Source organism: Chamaea fasciata, unplaced genomic scaffold (genome assembly GCF_029207755.1).
Source record: "Chamaea fasciata isolate MVZ Bird 193981 ecotype frontalis unplaced genomic scaffold, bChaFas1.0.hap1 SCAF_25, whole genome shotgun sequence".
Taxonomy (NCBI): domain Eukaryota; kingdom Metazoa; phylum Chordata; class Aves; order Passeriformes; family Sylviidae; genus Chamaea; species Chamaea fasciata.
The window spans coordinates 3,707,345-3,725,662 of record NW_027094110.1 but is presented as its reverse complement, the minus strand read 5'-3'; the positions used below and the strand labels follow the sequence as shown (position 1 = coordinate 3,725,662).

The 18,318-nt window shown below is 61.9% G+C and overlaps 2 protein-coding genes across 5 annotated transcripts; one reads left to right on the top strand and one right to left on the bottom strand.

Annotated features, from left to right (window-relative positions):
* Nucleotides 1–744: 744 nt before the first annotated feature.
* SMPD2 (sphingomyelin phosphodiesterase 2) lies at nucleotides 745–5,088 on the top strand. 3 transcript variants are annotated; one of them, XM_066203794.1, is made up of 11 exons: nucleotides 745–1,128; nucleotides 1,614–1,699; nucleotides 2,169–2,265; nucleotides 2,352–2,428; nucleotides 2,698–2,791; nucleotides 2,880–2,969; nucleotides 3,317–3,399; nucleotides 3,598–3,730; nucleotides 3,802–3,906; nucleotides 3,985–4,141; nucleotides 4,363–5,088. In XM_066203794.1, exons 1-11 carry the CDS (start codon nucleotides 1,012–1,014, stop codon nucleotides 4,704–4,706), a joined length of 1,383 nt encoding a protein of 460 aa, XP_066059891.1. In that variant the 5' UTR covers nucleotides 745–1,011; the 3' UTR covers nucleotides 4,707–5,088. The 3 variants fall into 3 exon arrangements, with proteins under 3 accessions (XP_066059891.1, XP_066059892.1, XP_066059890.1); XM_066203795.1 differs by having other exon boundaries at nucleotides 1,045–1,128; nucleotides 1,525–1,699; XM_066203793.1 differs by lacking the exon at nucleotides 745–1,128 and having other exon boundaries at nucleotides 1,152–1,699.
* On the bottom strand, nucleotides 4,902–17,374 carry MICAL1 (microtubule associated monooxygenase, calponin and LIM domain containing 1). Of its 2 annotated transcripts, none has more exons than XM_066203791.1 (26): nucleotides 17,301–17,374; nucleotides 13,821–14,031; nucleotides 13,465–13,743; nucleotides 12,591–12,798; nucleotides 12,398–12,505; nucleotides 12,120–12,218; nucleotides 11,888–12,043; nucleotides 11,581–11,681; nucleotides 11,059–11,316; nucleotides 10,541–10,656; nucleotides 10,332–10,458; nucleotides 9,983–10,055; nucleotides 9,424–9,574; nucleotides 9,163–9,350; nucleotides 8,945–9,054; nucleotides 8,811–8,861; nucleotides 8,636–8,713; nucleotides 8,130–8,304; nucleotides 7,953–8,035; nucleotides 7,384–7,843; nucleotides 7,162–7,265; nucleotides 6,917–7,015; nucleotides 6,696–6,789; nucleotides 6,521–6,620; nucleotides 6,348–6,421; nucleotides 4,902–6,241 (listed from the first exon to the last, which is right to left on the bottom strand). In XM_066203791.1, the coding sequence occupies exons 3-26, from the start codon at nucleotides 13,723–13,725 to the stop codon at nucleotides 6,111–6,113; spliced, it is 3,405 nt and encodes a 1,134-aa protein (XP_066059888.1). In that variant the 5' UTR covers nucleotides 13,726–13,743; nucleotides 13,821–14,031; nucleotides 17,301–17,374; the 3' UTR covers nucleotides 4,902–6,110. The 2 variants fall into 2 exon arrangements, with proteins under 2 accessions (XP_066059888.1, XP_066059889.1); XM_066203792.1 differs by having other exon boundaries at nucleotides 9,424–9,571.
* Between the last annotated feature and the right edge of the window lie 944 nt (nucleotides 17,375–18,318).

Here is an 18,318-nt window from a genome sequence, read left to right as displayed (position 1 = left end):
AGCTGCGTTTTGCTCTAGTTTGCATCACTGCCGCAGGGTTTGCTGCGGGGAAGGTTGCGTTGGCCGTGGCCGGCGCTCCCCGCAGCATCGCTGGGTTCAGGAACACACCTTTGAGGGGCTCGCAGAGGACTGGTCTGTCCCACCACTCACCGCCACCCCTCCAAGCCCTGCTCGCGGTGCCTCGGCTGCTCGGTACAATCACACACACTCCGGGGACAACAGGCGACGCGTTTCACCCCCGGCCGCTTTCTCCGGTCCTGCGAGCCGCTCGTACCCCACTATCCCTCCCGCACCTCCGGCGCGCCCCATTACACCCATCACTGCCTGTCACACCCACCACACCCGGCCCCGGCCCCATTGACCCCCCCGGCCCCGGCCCCGGGCCCGGGCCTGCCCCTTCCGCCCCGCTCCGCTGCCTGCCGGGACGCGTAGTCCCGCGGCTCCGCGCCGCTCCCGGCCCGCTGCAGGTCCGCTCTCGGCCCTGCCGATCGCTCCGCGCCCCGCTCCTCCCGGCCCCGCTCCGCCTGTTGCTCCGCTGCCGGCCCCTGTAGCTCCGATCCCTCTGCAGCTCCGATCTTCCCATTGCTCCGCTCCTCCGCTTGCCCCGCTCCCCCTAACGCCCCGGTCCCCCCGCAGCTCTGCTCCCCCGGGAGCTCCGGTCCTCCCTTTGCTCCGCTGCCGGCCCCGCTCCTCCTGCAGCTCCGCTCTTCCTGTAGCTCCGCTCCTCCCATCGCTCCGCTTCGCCGCTTGCCCCGCTGCCGGCCCCGCTCCTCCTGCAGCTCCGATGCTTCTCTTTCCCCGCTCGCCCCCTTTTGCCCCGCTCCTGGCCCCACTCTCCTGTTTTCCCGCTCCCCCGCTTGCCCCGCTCCTGTGCCCGCTCCACCTGTTGCCGCTGTCCCGCTCGCTGTCCCGCTGCTGTCCCCGCCGCCCGCCGCATCCCTCGGGAGCGTCCCTGGGGGCTTAGGCTTGGTAGAAGCCGCCGGCATTAATTAGCGCGGCTTCAGGAACGGGATGAGCCGCTGGGTAATCCCGCCGGGGCAGGAAGAGCCCGGCTGCCCGCACCGGCATCCTGGAGCTCCGGGGCTGCTCGTTTTAGCTTCTAAACCGGAAACTGGACAATCTCACGGGGTCAGCCATGGGACAGTCGGAGCTGGCGGGGCGCTGGGCTGGCTCCGCAGGGATTTGGGGTACCGAAAAGGATCCGTGGGCTTCCCGAGTGGGGAGGTGTCTGACGGTGTGCCATGGCTATGCCTCACCGCTCCACTTTGAGTCCAGGGTGAAAATCTGTCCTGGAACACAACTCACTGACAGGCAGAGGGGTTTACCCCTCTGTACCCCATCCCTGGCCCACCGGTGTCCCCAGCCACTGGATGTAGGGTCACATGGGTGGTTTGGGTACATGGATCCCTGTACGGGGGCAGTTTAGGGTTTGGGGTGGTCCTTACGTGCAGGAAAGGAGGGGAAAGGCCTGGAGTACCCTGAGCACTCTTCCTTCCTTCCTTCCTGCCCTTTGCCTTGGCTCAGCCCTTCCGCCTTCCCAGCCTGGTTCCTTGGCTCTGTCCTGCAGCCTGCACTGTCTCCTGGGGGCTGTCACTCCAACCCACTCCCTGCAGGTGTCCCCTCTGCCCGGCGCTGCCAGCAAAGCCCCGATGGAGGGAGAGCCCACCCTGCGCCTCCGTATCTTCGACCTCAACTGCTGGTGAGTCCAGATTTCGCCAGGTCCGTGCCAGGCTGTGTGGGTGGAGATGGGGGCGCCACACTGGGAGAGGGGTCCCACCTTGGGGTTACCTTCATCGCCCCTCATTTTGGGGTCTCACCACTCTCCCAGCCCCAGACGGTCATGAGATGCTTGGCTGATAGGTGCTGGATAAGGCCTCCTGTACCCTCTGTGCTTGTCAGCCCCAGAAGAAGCCCCCATTTGCACCTCAGGCAAGGATGAGCTGCCTCAGTTCTGCAGGCGGGAGAAGCTGTCCCCAAACAGCCTCCCTGCATATCCCTCTTGTCCCCATGTCCTCGCATGGCTCTTTCCCCTTCCCACCTTTCCCACCAGCATCCTGCCTCTACTGGTACTGGAGCCCTCTCTCTCCCTCGTTTTGGGTCACAATGGGCCTCAACATCCCCCATCCCGCTGTCCCCACCAGGCTTTGACTGTCACCCCTCTCTGGCAGGGCCATCCGCTACCTGAGCAAGCGGCGGCAGGAGCGGGTCCGGCTCATCGGGGACACGCTGCGCCGGGAGGGCTTTGACCTGGTGCTGCTCCAGGAGGTGAGGGCACTTTGTGAGCCAAGTGCACCCGTTCCCAGCCTGGGAGACGAGCGTGACTGTTCTTAGCCTATCCCACTGTTCTCCAGGTGTGGAGCGAGCAGGACTACAATGACCTGAAGGTGAAACTAGCAGGCTGTTACCCCTTCTCCCACTACTTCCGCAGGTGAGAAGGGCAAGGTCGGCCCCCTCGAGGCTGTCTGTGGGGCAGTGCCAGGGCTGTGCCATGTCTTTGGGGTTTAGCACTTGCAGAGACTGCTGCAGGTGCTTTAGGTCGCTACCGCAGTGGGAGACCCCGTGCCTGGGCAGTGGGATGCTCACAGGGACATACATACACGGATTCAGGCATACAGGGAGGCCTCCTGGCGCAGGGCTAGGGGGAGGCAGAGTGTTTTGGGAACCACGTCTCCTCACTGTGCTTTTTCCCTCCCACAGTGGGGTGATCGGCAGCGGCCTCTGCGTCTTCTCCAGGTTCCCCATCCTGGACACGCTCCTCTACCAGTACTCACTGAATGGGTACCCCTACATGGTAAGTGGGGTGGGGGGCCCGTGGCACCACGGTGTCCATCCCCAGAGAGCCTCCGTAACTCTGACCTGCCCTTCTTCCCCTTGGGCAGCTCCAGCACGGGGACTGGTTCGGCGGCAAGTCCGTCGGTCTCGTCATTATGAAGATCTCAGGAATCATCTTCAACGTCTACATCACCCATGTGAGCATCCCAGGGAAGAACCCAGCATGAGGGGAACCACGGGGAGGAGGGGAATGAGTAGCCATACTCCTCTTTTACTGTCCTCTTGCTTTAACCACTGCTCTTCACCCTCTGCCCTGGACTATGCACTGATTTAATAAAATATTGCTCGGGCCAGGGACACGGACCCTTAACCTGGTTGTGCATTGGGGTAAGCATGCCAGGCTCTTCCCAGTGGGGGTGACAAAGGCAGAGGTGTTGGCAGGGACTGTTTGGAGGGGTTGGGTGGGTTTGCCAGGAGCCTGGAAGCCGGGCAGGTGTCACGGGCGTGGGAGTCACAGCTCCCTTTGCCTTCCCTCTCTCTCCAGCTGCACGCCGAGTACTGCCGGGACAAGGACGCCTACCTGCCCCACCGCCTGGTGCAGGCCTGGGAGCTGGCGCAGTTCATCCGGTGAGCAGCTGCGGGGTGTCCCCCTGCGGGTCCCCAGGATGTGTGTGGTCACCCCTGCCCCTGGGGCCTGCACTGCGCAGAGCTCCCATTTGCACCAGTCCCAGTCAGGAACGAGGTGGAGGAGCACTGGGCAGGTCCCTGTCGCTCCAGTCTGGTGCCAGGCAGGGCAGGGAGGGACAGCCACCCCTGTTCCCACAGACACACCTCAAAGGCAGCAGACATGGTGCTGCTGGGAGGGGACCTGAACATGCACCCTGAAGACGTGGGCATCCGGCTGCTGCGTGGCTGCACGGGGCTGCGGGACGCCTTTGCTGAGGCCACGCACTTTGAGGTGAGCTGAGGGGCTGAGTGGAGTCCCAGGGCACAGCAAGAGGCCCCAGCCCACCCAGGCTCTTGTCTCAGGGCTGTAAGAACGGCTGCACCCTTGTCCCTGACAACTGCTTCACTGACAAGTCAGAGCTGCTGCCCTTCCCGCTGGGCATCCGCATTGACTACATCCTCTACAAGGTAACGGGGAGCGTTTGCCCACCAGCTGCAGGTGGCGGGGGTGAGGCACTGGTGTGACCCCCTTGTCCCTTCACCCAGGCCATCTCCAGCTTCACGGTGAAGTGTGAAGAGCTGAAGACCACCATGGGGCCAGCCCCAGGCATGGACATCCCCTTCTCAGACCATGAAGCCGTGATGGCAACACTGCACATCCAGAGGCGGGGACAGCCTGCGGGTGCCACCCTTGGCACAGCTGGTGAGTCGGGGGGCTGCTGCCAGCATCCACTCTGTGCTGGGGGGGGCTGGGGGATGGACTGGGGGAGTTGGATGGAGTTCTTGGGGATGTTTCCCCTTGTGGTGCTGCTTGTGGAGGGCTGCAGAGCAGTGGGGATGGGGAGAAGGGTTTTGGGGTGGTATGGCGGGGTATAGGGGTGGTATATGGGGGTCTCACCCTGCTGAGGGCCCCTGTCCCCGCAGACCTGGCACTGGCAGACGTGGTGACAGAGGCACGGATGGAGGTGGGCGTGGGGCTGCGGGCGGCGCAGCGGCAGCGCTACTTCTCGGGCAGGATGGCCGTGCTGGCCCTGCTGCTGCTGCTGCTCCAGGCCGTGGCTGCACTGGGCACACTGGCTGGACTCGGTGCAGAGCAGCCCTTCCCCAAACTCTCCTTCTGCCTGCTGGCCTTCCTCGCCCTCGGTGTTCTCGTCCTCTCCACCGCTCTCCACCTGTTTCACACCATGGAGGTGAAGATGCTGCACGGCACCGAGGACCAGATGTGGATGGCACTGCGGGCCCTGCAGGAGCATCCCAGCGAAGGCTGAGCTGAGGCTGTGGGTGTCCCACAATGTCCCCTTGGCCCCACCATGTCCCCTTTTTCATCCTTGTTTTTAGCTGACTTCAGGTTTTAGGCGAGCAGCGCTGCAGCCAATGCTGTAGTGCAGGTTTAACAGCTGCCTCTGGGTGAAATTGAGATTTCTGGGGTAAATTTATTGCATTGACCCCTGTGAGAACCATGATGGAGGCAGGTTTTTATTGCTGTCTTTTTAAATACATCCTTTTGTACACGGAGGGACCCACTGGCCTGGCTGGAAGGCTTGAGACGCCGAGGCTCCCCTTGCCTGGGGTGGCCTCAAAGTTTACACTAGTGGCTGTTCTGGCAACCAGTCCTGACTGATGGAAAATAAAGGCGGTATTTTAACCTTTGGCACTGGGTCAGGGGGGCTTTATTTGAAGGGAGGGGTTTGCAGCAGGATTGTAGGGCTGGTACAAACACAGGGAGGGCTGGAGAGGGTGCTGAGAGGAACGGCAGGATGAGGGCTGAGCACAGGGTGGTGTTGCCAAGAGAGGAACTTCTACCTGGGACTCCATCCCAACACATCTGGGGCTGCCATGAGCACCGTTTGGCCACAGAGGCCACCTTGCAACAGCCAGGGGCTCCAGGGGTGCCTGAGGTCTGTGCAAAGGCCAGTGTGGGATTGCCAAGCAGAAAAAATCCCAAAGGGGCAAGGAGGGCACAGCCGCTGGTGTCCCTTGTCCTCAGAGTTAGAGTGCTGGCCCTGAGCACAATTCCCTTAGGAGCTACTGGACAAAAAGGCCTTCCCTGGCCCAGGGGGCTCACTGTAGGGTTCTGACCCTGGTTTCCTGCAGCAGCTGGGGACAGCATGGACGTGGCATCCAAAAGCAGCGGTGCAGAGCAGCTGGATCAGCCCAGTCTGTCACTGGCCCCAGCCCGTACAGCCACATGTCCCTTTAGATGGACAGTCCAGGCTGGGATGGATGTCCCAGGGTGGCTTTGAGGAACCATTCCTGAAGGTGCTCTTGCATATATGGCATCTGCCCTGTGCCAGTCACCTCCTTGCTGCTGGGAGCCACCACAGCCCCCTTTGGCAGTCCCCTGCGAGTCCTGTTTTCCAGCAAGCACAAGGCAAAGGCAATCCAGCCACACACAGGAATGCCCTCTCAGCACCCCAAAGCTGAGTGCTTCTTGATGTCTCCTCATGGGGACATCCACCAGCGGGTCTGGCCCCTCTGTGACAGACTTTGGCAAGCAGGGAGCTGGATTTACTGTGGCAGCTGCTGGCGCCTGCAGGCAGCTGGGGCATCGCCACCTCCAGAGGTAGCTCAGAGTGATGCTCAGCCCAGGACTCACACACACACACACACACACACACACACACACTGCTTGTGCCCCGGGGAGGATCCCGTGGTGCCGGGGGCTGTGCGGATCAAGCCCGCAGCTCACTGAGCCGCTTCTCCTCCTGCAGTTGAATGAGGATGTTCCGCTTATTCACCACCTCCACCAGCTGCTTCAGGATCTCCTGCTCAGCCTTCTCATCCTCAGGTGTCTTCAGGGTATCTGTGGGTGCAGGGGGGCCAGAGTAGAGCTTGGGAAGGCCACAAGCCCTGACCTGCTCCCTGCACTATGCAAAGAGATCCTCTCCCTGGTATGTGCTGGCACTCACCCTCCTTGTTCATGTAACTCCGGAGCTTCTCATCAAGCTGACACTGCTGCTCCTCCAGCTTCAGTTCCTGCACCCTGTGGGGAGGAAAAGGGTGTGCTGGGTACTGGCTTCACAGGGGATTGGGGCGAGCTGAGCCCCCCCACACCGACCAGGGAGCATCCCCCAAGCCTTACGCAATCATGAGGTCTGACTCCTCGGTCATCAGATTGTTCTTCTTCTGGACCAGGTACAGCAGCTGGTTTGTCCACTGTGTCTGCTGGTCAGCTGGTCTCTCTGCAGGACAGGGGAATGGTGACTGGGCTGCAGACCCGTTGCAGGGTAACGGTGCCCCGTCCACCCTGGCCTTACCATTCTCCTCCCGGAGTAACTTCTCCAGCTTGATGCCCTGCTGCTCCAGTTCCCGGAATGTCACCTCAATCTCCTCCAGCCGTCTCTGGATGGCCTGTAAGAGAAGGGCAGCACTCACCTGCAGGCCAGCACCTGCAGGCCAGCATGTGGCCACCAGCAGCAGGACAGAGGGGGCAGGGTACAGTGCCACGCTGGGGACCTGGCTCTCCCTGTGGAGTTACCTGGGCTCTGCAGAACCTCTTCATCTGGGACTCCCTGGCCCGGCGGGCCAATGTGCGCTTCCAGGTGGGGTATTTCTCCTCTTCCCTGGGCTCTGGGTACTGTGAAGGGACAGTGGCATGGGCAGAGGGTCAGTCCCTGCCCCAGGCACAGAGCTGAGCCAGACCCGATGCCGCTATGAGAGGAGCAAGAGCCCCAGCTACCACCTGTGCTGGTGGTGCTACCATCACTTGGGGAAAATCCTCACCAACTCTTTCATGATGCCAAGGCCTGTGCCTTCCTCCTCCTCTTCCTCCTCCTCCTCTTCCTCCTCCTCCTCCTCCTCCTCTTCACTGTCACTCCCCTCCAAATCTGCTCAAGAAAAGAGCTGTTTTGGGCTGGTTCCCCATGAGCAAGATGTGGGATACAACAGGGTCCTGGAGGGACTGAGAGCTCTGCTCATACGGAGACTCCAGTTTGTACCACCTACCTTTCTCCATGTCAATTTTCTCCTCCACCTCCTCCTCCTTCCAGGCGCCTTGTCCCTGCCTCAGGGCAGGGAGGGCCTCAGGTGCTGCTGGGAGCCGCAGACGAGCTGGCTTCAGTGGAGGCTCGGGCTCTGCTTCACTGGTGAGGTTCAGCGTGGACAGACTGAGCTTCTCCAGTGGCGTAAGGACGATCTTCCTCCTGCCCCCACTCTCCTCACCCTCCTCTCCTGTCCCTTGGGGCTCCACTCTGGGAACCTCCTCTTTCCTCACATCCCCCCCAGGCTGTGCCAGCAGCTCCTGCTCCTCTGTGTCACCAGCATCTGCAGTGTCCTCAACCTCCCCAGGCTCTTCCCCTGCCTGTGGGGCTGCTGGAGTGGGCTGAACTGGACTGGGTGGCCACTCCATGGGGGACACACGTGGGCTTCCAGCATCTGAGGGTGGGTGGGCAGCAGCATCAGCATCCTACAGCAGAGCCAGAGCAAAGAGGTGATGCAGCACAGGGCCACACCCAACCATCCCCCCCTACATTTTGCCTTTCCTCCGTCACCTACAGGGATTTAGGGTGATTTACCCCCTCAAGCAGCGCTGAAGCCTCATCCCGGGGCAGGTCCATGCTGGGTGGATTGGGGTAGTGCAGCGAGCAGTAAAAATTACCTGGGTTGGAGGGGAGGGGGGCAAACTCATGTGACAACCTGCAAGGTGGAGAAGCCGTGCCCCAAGCATTCCCGGTCCCCAAAAGCCTCCTCACCATCCTCCTCGTCAAAGGCGTAGTCGCCCAGGCGCAGGGTGGCCCCGCAGCGCCGGCACTGGAAGCAGCCGCGGTGGAAGAAGCGTCCCTCGGCGCTGGCTCGCTCCAGGATGTAGACACGGCGGCCGCAGAAGTAGCAGGCGTCACTGTTCTCCCCCGTCCTCTCCCTCGGTGGCTGTGGGGGGACAGGACAGGCTGGGGAGGCCCCGGGGGCCTGGCACCCACCCTGCCCCGTGGCTGTGCCCGCAGCCATGGGGGCACGGGGCAGGGCTTTGCCCCTCTCGCGGCGCTGGGTTTGCTCGGGATGGGTGAGGGAGCGGCAAGCCTTGGCTCCGGAAAACCAGTTGGGTCAGGAAACAGGCAGGGAGGAGCTGGGAACGTGTGGGCGTTCGCTTCTGCAGCCCTGGTTCCAGCCCTCGGCTTGGCCCTCCCAGCCAACTGATGCCCTCCTGGTGCCCACCTGCCCTGAGCTGGACTCTCCATTCCAAGGTAACACAAGGACCAACCTGTCCTGGGTCCATCACGATGGTTTGCGGCGGCTCGTGGGCACTGTCCGGAGTGTCTCCATCCAGCCCCGTGTCCAGCTACAAGTGACCCAAGGGGAGGGTCAGCCCCCCACTCTCCCCCCAGGACAGCTGCACTCCAGAAGAGCCCACCTTGGGGCACCTGGGGCAGACCCACCTCAGCGTCCCTGCGGCTCCTCTTGGCCTCAGTGTCCTTCTGGGCAGTGTCCTGCAAATCCAAAGGGGGTGGTTAGGGTGGGGAGTGGGACAGGGTTTTGGTGTGTCATGAGGCTCTGGGTGGGGGTCCCTCACCTGGGCACGTTTGTGTGCCAGGTTCCGGCTCTTCTGCAGCTTGCTGAGGAAGAGGATGGCCCCTCGCGTGCCACGGGGAGACAGTGCTGACCTCTCGCTGACCTCCAGCTCTGCACAGAACGTGACCATTTTGGTGGGACCCACCCAACAAAGAGGAGAGCACCCAGCCAGCCCCAGTGTGCCTCAGGATGGAGACAAATTCCCCCAAAATCTCACACCTGGAGAGGTCCTGAAAACTTGATAGAAGTGGCTGAGGTAGGTGATGAGATCCAGGCGGTCAGGCTCTGTCATGGTGGCCATCTCAGCGCTGGAGAGGACAGGCTGGATGCCCAGCTCCTGCTCTGCTATGTCCAGCATAATCTGGTGGGTCCGAATGGCATCCCGGGGGTCCACAGAGTCAAAGTCCCTGTGGGGAGACACGGCTGCCATCAGGGTGGGCTCTGCAGGGTGGAGGGTTCCGGGGGCTCCCAGGCACTCACACCAGGTCAGGGCGGAAGTGGTGGATGAGGGCGCAGAGGGCCAAGCCACTGGTCCAGGAGGTGCTGAAGTTGGTCACAGCCACGCCAGGGTATCCAGCCGTGCTGGCCTGGCACCAGCTCAGCAGCTCTTCATAGACAGCTCCAGGGGCTGCTGGGGAGGCAGAGACAGGGGACACCCCCCCCTCAGTCTACCTCCTGCCTCAGCATCTGTGCTTTAATAGGGAAGGGATCCCATGGGAGCAACCTGAGACACCCCCAGTCCCTGCACAACCATCCCCGCAAGTCTCAATAAATATGTTGATAAAGCATCTGTCAATATTTCATGGCTCAGCATCAGTGCAGGCTGCAGGGGCAGCACAGCCTCCTCCCCAGAAGGCAGCAGGGGGGCTGTGTCCGCATGTGGGCCACAAGCAGAGGGGATAGAAATCATTGGTGTCACCAGGACAGCCTGCTGGACACAGGCCAGGGAGCAAGAAAAAAGGATGGGGAGGAAAATCAAGGCAGTAGCCACAGAGGCATGGGCTGCTGGAAGGAATGTGACAGGCCTGGTTGCTCCTACCAATGCTGAGCCGGTTGTCACTCCTCCTCTTGTGATCCACCTCCACCATGCCCACGAGGTAGAGGTCCTTGACCTGCCAAAGGGGACATGTCGGTTGTGGGTCACCACCTGTACAGAGCCAATGACACCCCGCAGGGAGCTGGCCCTGGAAAGGGGGACACCTGGACACCCCCGCACAACTCTCCAGAACTCTCTGCCATCCACAATGGGAAATGCATTCAGTGTCCTGGGGACTAATGGCTTCAGTCTCACACCCCGTGGGGACAGGGGACTGGGTAAATTAGTGCCACCCTGACAGCCAGGGAGGCGGGGCTAGCTGGCTGTCCCATGGCAGGACCTGCCCAGGTACCTGGCTGGCTTTGATGGCCTGCAGGTTGATGTTGGGGTAGCGCGTGGCCGGGTCGATGCTGTACTGACTGATGTTCTTGTTGGTGTTGTCCGGGGACGTCTGCGAAAGGTGCTGGTAGATGCTCTCCCTGGACGAAAGGGACAGGGCTGGCATCACTGCTGCCATGCTGACATGCTCCAGACCCAGCCCAGTGGGGTGGGGACACTCACCTCTCGGCCAGCACCTCCAGCGGGGGTGTCCCAGCCGCCCACCGCCGCACCATCCACGCTGCGTCGAAGGCGGCGAGGAAGCCCCTGGCCACCCCGGTGCCCAGCGGCCAGAAGGGCTGCAAAGGGAAAGGCAGAGCTGGAATTGGAGTTGCGCGGCTGGTCGGGGCAGCTGGGAGGAGGCTGGGAGCTGCCAGGCTTGGCCGGCGATGAAAGAGGGAGCGGCGGCAGGACGCGCACCAGAGAGGATGGGTGTCCATCTCCTCCCCGGCCAGCACAACTGAGTCTGGGGAGGGGCTGGGCTGCTCCTCCATCCTGAACCAACCCCAGATCTCTGGCAGGGGCTGGAGAAGGGGATAACCTCCCCAAAACATGCCACTAGTGGGAACCTGCCCAAGGATGGGGTGCACTAGGCAATTGGGATGAGAAGCACTTAGGGAGGGGAAATATATTGCATCCAATGCACCTTGCAGGGAGAGGGAAATGGGGGCATGAGGTGGTGCTGCAGGGGAAACTCTCACCTCCACCAGGCAGTCGCCCACCAGCCCCAGGAGCAGACGGCTCCCGTTGTGCTCCCGCACCAGCGCCGCGTTCTCCGAGCGCGTCATGCAGGTGAAGTCAAACATGTCAACATCCGGCAGGTCCCGATGGTTGAGGGCAAACTCCAGCTCGGGCAGGCAGTAGTTGGTGGAGAAGTTGGCAGCTTCTTTGGCGTAGCTAAGGAGGGCATCCCGGTTCACGTTCTCTGGGGACAGGAGGCTCTCGATGTCTGCTTTGTCCTGTGGGGATGGGGCAAAGCTGACTGGGATGTGGGAGGTGATGTTTGTCCCTCAGCCTGGGAGCCCCCAGCTCTAGGGTGCAGCTGTGCCACTGCACACTCAGTACCCTGGAAGGATTTTTCCTGTGGCACAGGCAACAGCTGCTGCAGCCCCTACCACCCCAGGAATGTGCAGTCAAACCAGCATCCACAATTTGCATCCCACTTTCAAGGCTTTCAGCTGCCCGTTGCTGTGAGATCCCAGGGCCAGATCCTGCCTTCTCACCTGGAGGATGACCCCCTTCTTGAGCAGGCTCTGCTTCTTGGCCGTCATGACGAAATAGTGAGTGTCATCCTTGTAGTACACGATGTTTTCCAGGTCAATGCCTGGTGACAGGGAAGGGACTGAGCCAGGGCCACAGGGTGCCCCAGCACTGGGCTCAGACACCAAATGTCCCCTGCAATGGGGTACCATGTGGGGACATGCACCCCATTACCAGGGATATCCTGGGGCTGAGCCTCCAGCTCCCTCAGGAGAGGGCAGGAGCCCCCAACACCCCACATGCAGGGGTTGGGACCACAGGACCACTGACCTGTTTTGTTGCAGAGGTTCTGGAAGAACTTCTGGTTGTAGATTCGGGCCACGCCGCTGATCTCAGCCACCTCCACCTCAGCCCGGCTGTGGCGGTTGATGAAGTTGGTGGTGATGCCAATGGCCAGCTTCCCACGCGTCTCCTTCCGCTTGAACCCTGCAGGAGCGAGAGGTGTGAGCCCCCACCCAGCCCCACATATTGGCCCTGGGCCTGCAGGGACACCTGTCGTCACCTTCAGGGACAAATTTGCCACCGCCAGCTGAGATGAGGACGTCGAACTCGTACTGGGTGAGGGGAGAGGAGCTGGGCTGCAGCACAGCCTGCCAGCCACCTGCAGGGAGAGGGGTGGTCATGAATGTGCTGGTCCTCAGGGAGCAGGGAAAGGGTTGCATCTTATTCCCCCCCAAAAAGCATGCCCTGGGCTAGCAGAGGAATTGGGGGCTCAGAGTGGCCACCCATAGCCCTGTCCTTGTCCCCAGGAATGCCACCCACCCTGCAGAGATACCGTACCTGCCTTGCCCGCGGGGGGAACAAGGCCCTCAAACCGCACATTGATGTGCACCTCCACCCCCAGGAGCAAAGCCACCTTCAGCAGGATCAGCTGGAGCTGCCGGATACCTGGGAGGGGAGAGAGGTACTCAGGGCTGCACCCCTGAGCCCCTAAACTCCCCACTCCCCAGAGCCTGGTCCCCCTGAAACTCACTGATGTGATCCAGCGTGCCAGTGCAGAAGCGCCCGTAGAACTTCTTGGCGCCCAGCGCCCGCAGGTCGTGGATGGTGAAGGGCCAGAGGTGCAGGACGTTGTTGCGGGAGAAGGAGTCGCGCTTCTCCAGCAGCACCACGCGGGCACCCAGCAGCGCCAGCTCGATGGCCGCCCGCAGCCCGCAGGGGCCAGCGCCCACCACCAGGCACTGCCACGGCACACAGCGGGCACAGAAGTGGGTGGGCAGCCCCCAAGCGGCGTTTGGGTGAGCTCCCCAGCACTCCCAAAGGCAGCCCCTCCCCGCCTGCTGGGTCAGAATCTGGCCCTCCTCAGTGTTCCCCCTGATTCTCCCTGCAAACCAGGGTGCCCCCCACCCCCTGAGCCTTGCCATCACACAGGGCAATGGCAGCAATGAAAGCACTGGATGAGATAAGGTGCAGGTCTGCTGCAGCCCTGACATGGGTTTGGTCTCCTGATAGCTTCTGCACAGGGCTGGGACAACGGGGCACAGCAGTCAGGACAAAAGCCATCATCTGTGCGACAGATGTCCCCAGGGGGTCATCCTACTTGGGATGCTCCTGTCTCCCAGAAAGGAATTGGCAGCTCCCTCAGCCCTGCCATGGGATGTCCCCAGTGAGAGGCAGCTGGGAGGAGGAAGGACGCTGCTGGCTGGGTGGCACTGAAGTGGCATCATGCCATGGGGAACTGAGCAGTGCTAATTAACATCCTGTCCCATTAAACTCCATCAACCTCCCGCCTGGCACATCCTGCATCCTCCTGGGATGAGAGCCAGAGTGTCCCAAGTGTTCTCACCCTGGACACAAGGACACGGGGCAGGGAGGGACCCAAACCCCTCATCCCACATCGCGGGTACCTTGGTGCCAGCACAGGCTGTGCCCTGGTCGTAGTCCTTGTGCCCAGCTTTCTTATCCAGCTTGCTCCACAGGGCCTTGGCATTCCAGTAGTTGAGGGCAGCCTTGAGGCCGTGGTAGAGCTGTAGCCCACTGCCCTGCAGCCCCAGCTGCTGGCACAGCTCCACGAAGCAGCCCAGCACCTCCCGGCACTCCCCGGCACGCAGGAACCTCTCAAAGATGGCATGGGCTGGGTTGCCCGGCTCGTCAGCCGGCACACTCATCCCGTGTCACCCAGAAGCCTGGCAGAGGGACAGCAGAGGTCAGCAGGGAGGGGACCCTCCTGAATCCCCACCCCCAAACGCATCCCATACCAGACCTGCTGCCTCAGTGCCAGGTTTCCCAGCTGCAGGTGCTGTTGGGTGGTGATGGCGCTGTCCAAATTGGCACACTTCGTGGCAGCAGCTGGTGGAACTGTCCCCGGATGCTGCACCCAGAGAGCCACGGTGTCACCCTGCCACGGTGGCGTCAGGGGAGGGGATGGGGAGGGCTGTGGCAGCGGTAAGCGGCTTCCTCCATGCAGCGAGTACCTACAACAGCCAAGAGCAGAGCCGGTTGTTTTGGAGCAAAGATACCGCTTCCTTCCTCTGCAGATTGGCCTCACTAGGGGGGATGGGAGAGAGCTCCTGGCTTTAGGAGTCAGCCACAGCTGCTGCAAAAACCAGCAAGACCAGCCCTGGGGCCGGAGGGAGTGGGGTTGGATCCCTCCCGCCAACCTGGCTTCTGCAGCTGGAGTGGGGTGACCTTTTCCCCCACTTCCCCTTCTGCCGTTCCTGGAACGGGTGGAAGCAGATTAGCACAGAGGAAGCACCGGTGAGGAAATCAAATAAAAGTCAAATCACCCTACAAACAGCCCCATCATACCACGGAAGCCGTGGGAGGAGGGGTGCAGCACATTTCCCCATGGCACCCGAAAACCCCTTGCCCCTGGCATCTCCCAGGGGACCAGCTCTCTTTGCATCTGTCTCCTACTCCCAGCACTTTCCCGAGCACCAGTCTGTGCCCTCTGTCTTGCCGGCCGCAGCACGAAGAGCCTTTTCCGGCCACTGACCCCGAGCTCCGGGGCTGGGAAAGGCTCGGGAAGACGGAGAGCTCCCACCTTTGAACCTCTTTGCTCTTTGCCCTCCCGCTCCTGGAGTGTTATCGTAGGCACGTGGCAGCACCCGGAAGGCGGCGGCCAGCCCTGGAGTGGCACAAGGGTGCCATGAATTAATTAGGCTGACCTCAGGAGGAGGGGGATGGGGGTGTGCGGGGAAAAGAGTGACTTAAGCGCTTAAAATTTGGCTGGAAGGACCGAATTCTAGCTGGATTTCAAGTTCAGTCTCACTCAGGACTTTCCCGACACCAGAACGCGCCTTGCGAAGCAGTTGAGCAGGTCACCTTCCCTCCAATCACTTCTGCAGGTCACCTTCCCTTCCAGCATCGCACTCAGGAAATCCGGGCATTTTAACCACTTCCTTCCTGGGCAGACATAGGGTAAGACACCCAGCGGGGCACAGCAGGGGCTGGCACCCACCGGAGTGGCAGCGTGGGGACAGCGGACATGGCCTGTGCATTCATGAGAGATGTGAGGACAGATCTCTGCTCTTCCCCTGAGTGCTGCTAGTGAGACAGGACGAGCCTGGGGAAACTGAGGCAGCGCTGCTGCCAAACCTCAAACTTCCCCAGAGAGTTTTTTGCAGCACTCCCACCCATCCTCGACCACAGAGGCTGCCCAGGCAGCAGTGCCCCGTGCAGGTGGGTTGCCCTCCAGGAGTTCAAGTCACCGCACTGGCACCTGCCAAGGTCACCCCACAGCAGCCCCAGGGAGATGGGACAGAGGCAGCTGCTCAGGCTGGGACCATCTCCTGCAGCCTCAGCAGCCCCTGGCTCTGAAAAAAGCCCATCTCTCGGCCTTGATTCCCACTGGACATGATGCCAGGGTCAGCGTGCTGCCGAGGAAAGCTTTCCAGCCCCTACGCTTTGGCAGGGAGGCTCAGAGGAGGCAGAACAACAAGCCTTGTGTTACACAGTTTCCTACAGAAAGGATTATCCTGCCAGCACTCTGGCACACTCAAACCCCCTTGACAACTGCAAGCAAGGTCAGAAATTCCTAGGAAAACTCAGTTCCTGCAGGCTTGATACAAAACCCCAGCTTTCAGCCCACAAAGGCCAGTGGGGGTGGAGGAGGGCACAGCCGGAGCCAGGCTGCCTCTGGCTCTGCTCCTTCCATCAAAGCTTTTTGCATTTCTTCCCTTAACACTGTTCCTGCAAGGAGGGAGGAGGGGGGGTTGCAGCCAGCCCTGACTCATCTCATGTCGGCTTTGGCTGGCTGCAGAAATGCCTATGGGACATCACCCGGGTCTGACACATGGGGAGCACCCCTGGAGCAGGGACACCCCATCCATCCCACCTTTCGGGTCAGGGTCTCCCTCTTGCCCTTGCAGGAGAAGTATCCTCTTGGGAGAAGGTGGGGGAAGCTGCTTGGCAGCTCACGTGTCTTCCAGGCACATGGAAACAGGGTGGAAAAGGACACGGCTCCAGAGCTGATGAAAGCTGGGAGGATTTTCAGCGCTGCTGCGCTGGCTCCCAGCACGGACGGGCTGTTCCGGGTTTGGGATCCAGCCTGGACACCGCAGGCCAGGCTGCTGAGCTGGGCTGGACCCCAGGAGACTTCCACTGAAAGGCCAGTGGGCAGGATGGAGGGTTTCTTGTGACCACCCAACAGCTTGGCCAAAGCCCTTGCTTTCAACCAGCAGCTGAGCTGGGAGGGTGGCAGGAAGGGATGAAGGAGTGAAGGCACTGGAAGCTCTTACAAACATTATTGTGCCCAGGAGAAACAGCCCAGGCATGGGATGGAGCAGGGAGATCACCCTGGCCAACACTGTGGAAACTTGCCTTGATTTGTGTGGGAGGGAATCCCTGGAGGAAGGGGAAAATCCCTGTCAGCTCCTCTGGTTTGAGGCAGGGATGTGGGTGCGTGAGCACACCCCAGCTTTGCAAGGCCCTAGCGTGGAGCTGTGGGGAGAAGGGCTGATGAGAGGGGACAAACCTGCGTTGACCTTTGCTGGGGATCCACACACCACAGCCTGGCCACGTCCCGGGGAGCCCTGGGCACAGACAGCACTTGGGGAGGAGCAAACATGCCCCCCTATTTTTGCTGCTCAGCCTGTCCCCTCTGCCCAACACCAGCCCAAAGAGGGACCTGGCTCTTGCAACTGAATTTTGGTAAGAAGAGGAAGTCTGGTCAGGTTTCACATCCCACATCATTTTCCTCTTCCTGTATCTCCTTTACCCCAAAGCACATCTGTGACAAAGACATCTCGGCGATGATGCACAGAGCATCCCTCACGGATCTTCGCAAAGCTCTTCCCACCCCATCCTACTCATCACTGGGAGCACTGGTGGTTTTAGGAACGGAAGAGGAGGAGCAGGGACTGCTGTCTTTTCCCTTTGTCCCGAGGGCAGCAGAGGTCAGGGGCTGGAGGGGAAGAGCAGCGAGGATGGAGCAGGGGAGACGCCGCTGCCCCGGGAGAGGCTGTGGGGAAGGGTCAGCCGGAGAAAAAGCCACGGAGCGTCCCAGGGACACGCAGGACACGGGTCCAGGGGGGCTGAACCCTCCCCAGCACCGCAGAATCACCGCTCGGTTTTGTCACCCCCGTCCCCGCCCTGAGCGGCGATGCTCTCCGCGGGGCGGGCGGAGGGGACCGGCGGTCGGGATGCTGGCACCGAGCGGGAGGACACGGGGCCGGGGGGGGCAGCAGAGCCCTGACACCCCCCACGCCCCGGGATGCTCTGCCCATCCTCACCCTCCACTCACCTCCACAGCCCCTCGGAGGGGGGAAACTGAGGCACGGACCGGGGCGTGGGGAGGGACCGGAGCTGGGCGCAGCCGGGCGACAGCGAGCAGGAAACGAGCTCCGGCTTCGCAAGCAGCAGCTGCCGGCCGGCCCGGCCCTCCTCTCCTTTGCCCTCCCCTCCTCGGCCTTCCCCTCCCCTCGCCTGCCCGACCCTCCCCCGCGGCCGGGGGGGACCCAGGCCGGGCGGGGCCGGCAGAGGGGCGGCCCCCGGGCCACCTCTCTTTGTGCCGCTGCCGGTGTTGAGCCGGGAGGTTTGGAACAGCGGTACGGGCGGCACAGCGCAACCCCAGCTGGGTTGTTTTGTTGTTTTTTTTTTGTTGTTGTATTTTAGGGTGAGAAACCAGACTTTTCGCCAAGCAAACAAAAAGATTGGGGTGATGAAGCCAAACCGCTTCAGCCCCTTCCCACGCCGCTGTGCTGCTCCCCCCGCATCCAGAAGCCGGCCAGGAGGGTGCGGGAGACACCGGAGGGTCCAGGGCGGGGGGGACCCACCCAGTGCCAGTTTCGAACCCCGACCACCACAGCTGGCGTGGAAACTTCTGGGATTATATTTCCATTTGGCCCGGGTGGGGTGAAGGTACCTTGGGGGGGGGGGCGGGGGAGCCCCCGGGGTCACCGAAGATCGCTGCTGGCCGGGTGCATTTTGGGGTTTCTTCTGGTTGTGTCCTGGGGGTGCCGCTGGACATTTGCCGTGTGCTGGGACGGGTGTCACGGCAAGGGGCCTCGCGTGCTGTGACGCACGGGGACAACTTGCCACGAGACTGTGGACGGTGACTCAAGGACACGGGGCCGGCTGGCGAAGGGGCGTTGGTCACCGGCCACCCTGAGTCACCCGCGGCACTGCCGGCGGCTACAGCCGGCGGGGTGACCAGCCCAGCACCTCCATCCCTCCCCTCTGCAGCCCCTCCCTGGGGATCCTGGTGCAGAACCCCCACCGTGGCAGCCCGGCCGGGCTGTCCTGGTCCCTGCTGGGTGCGG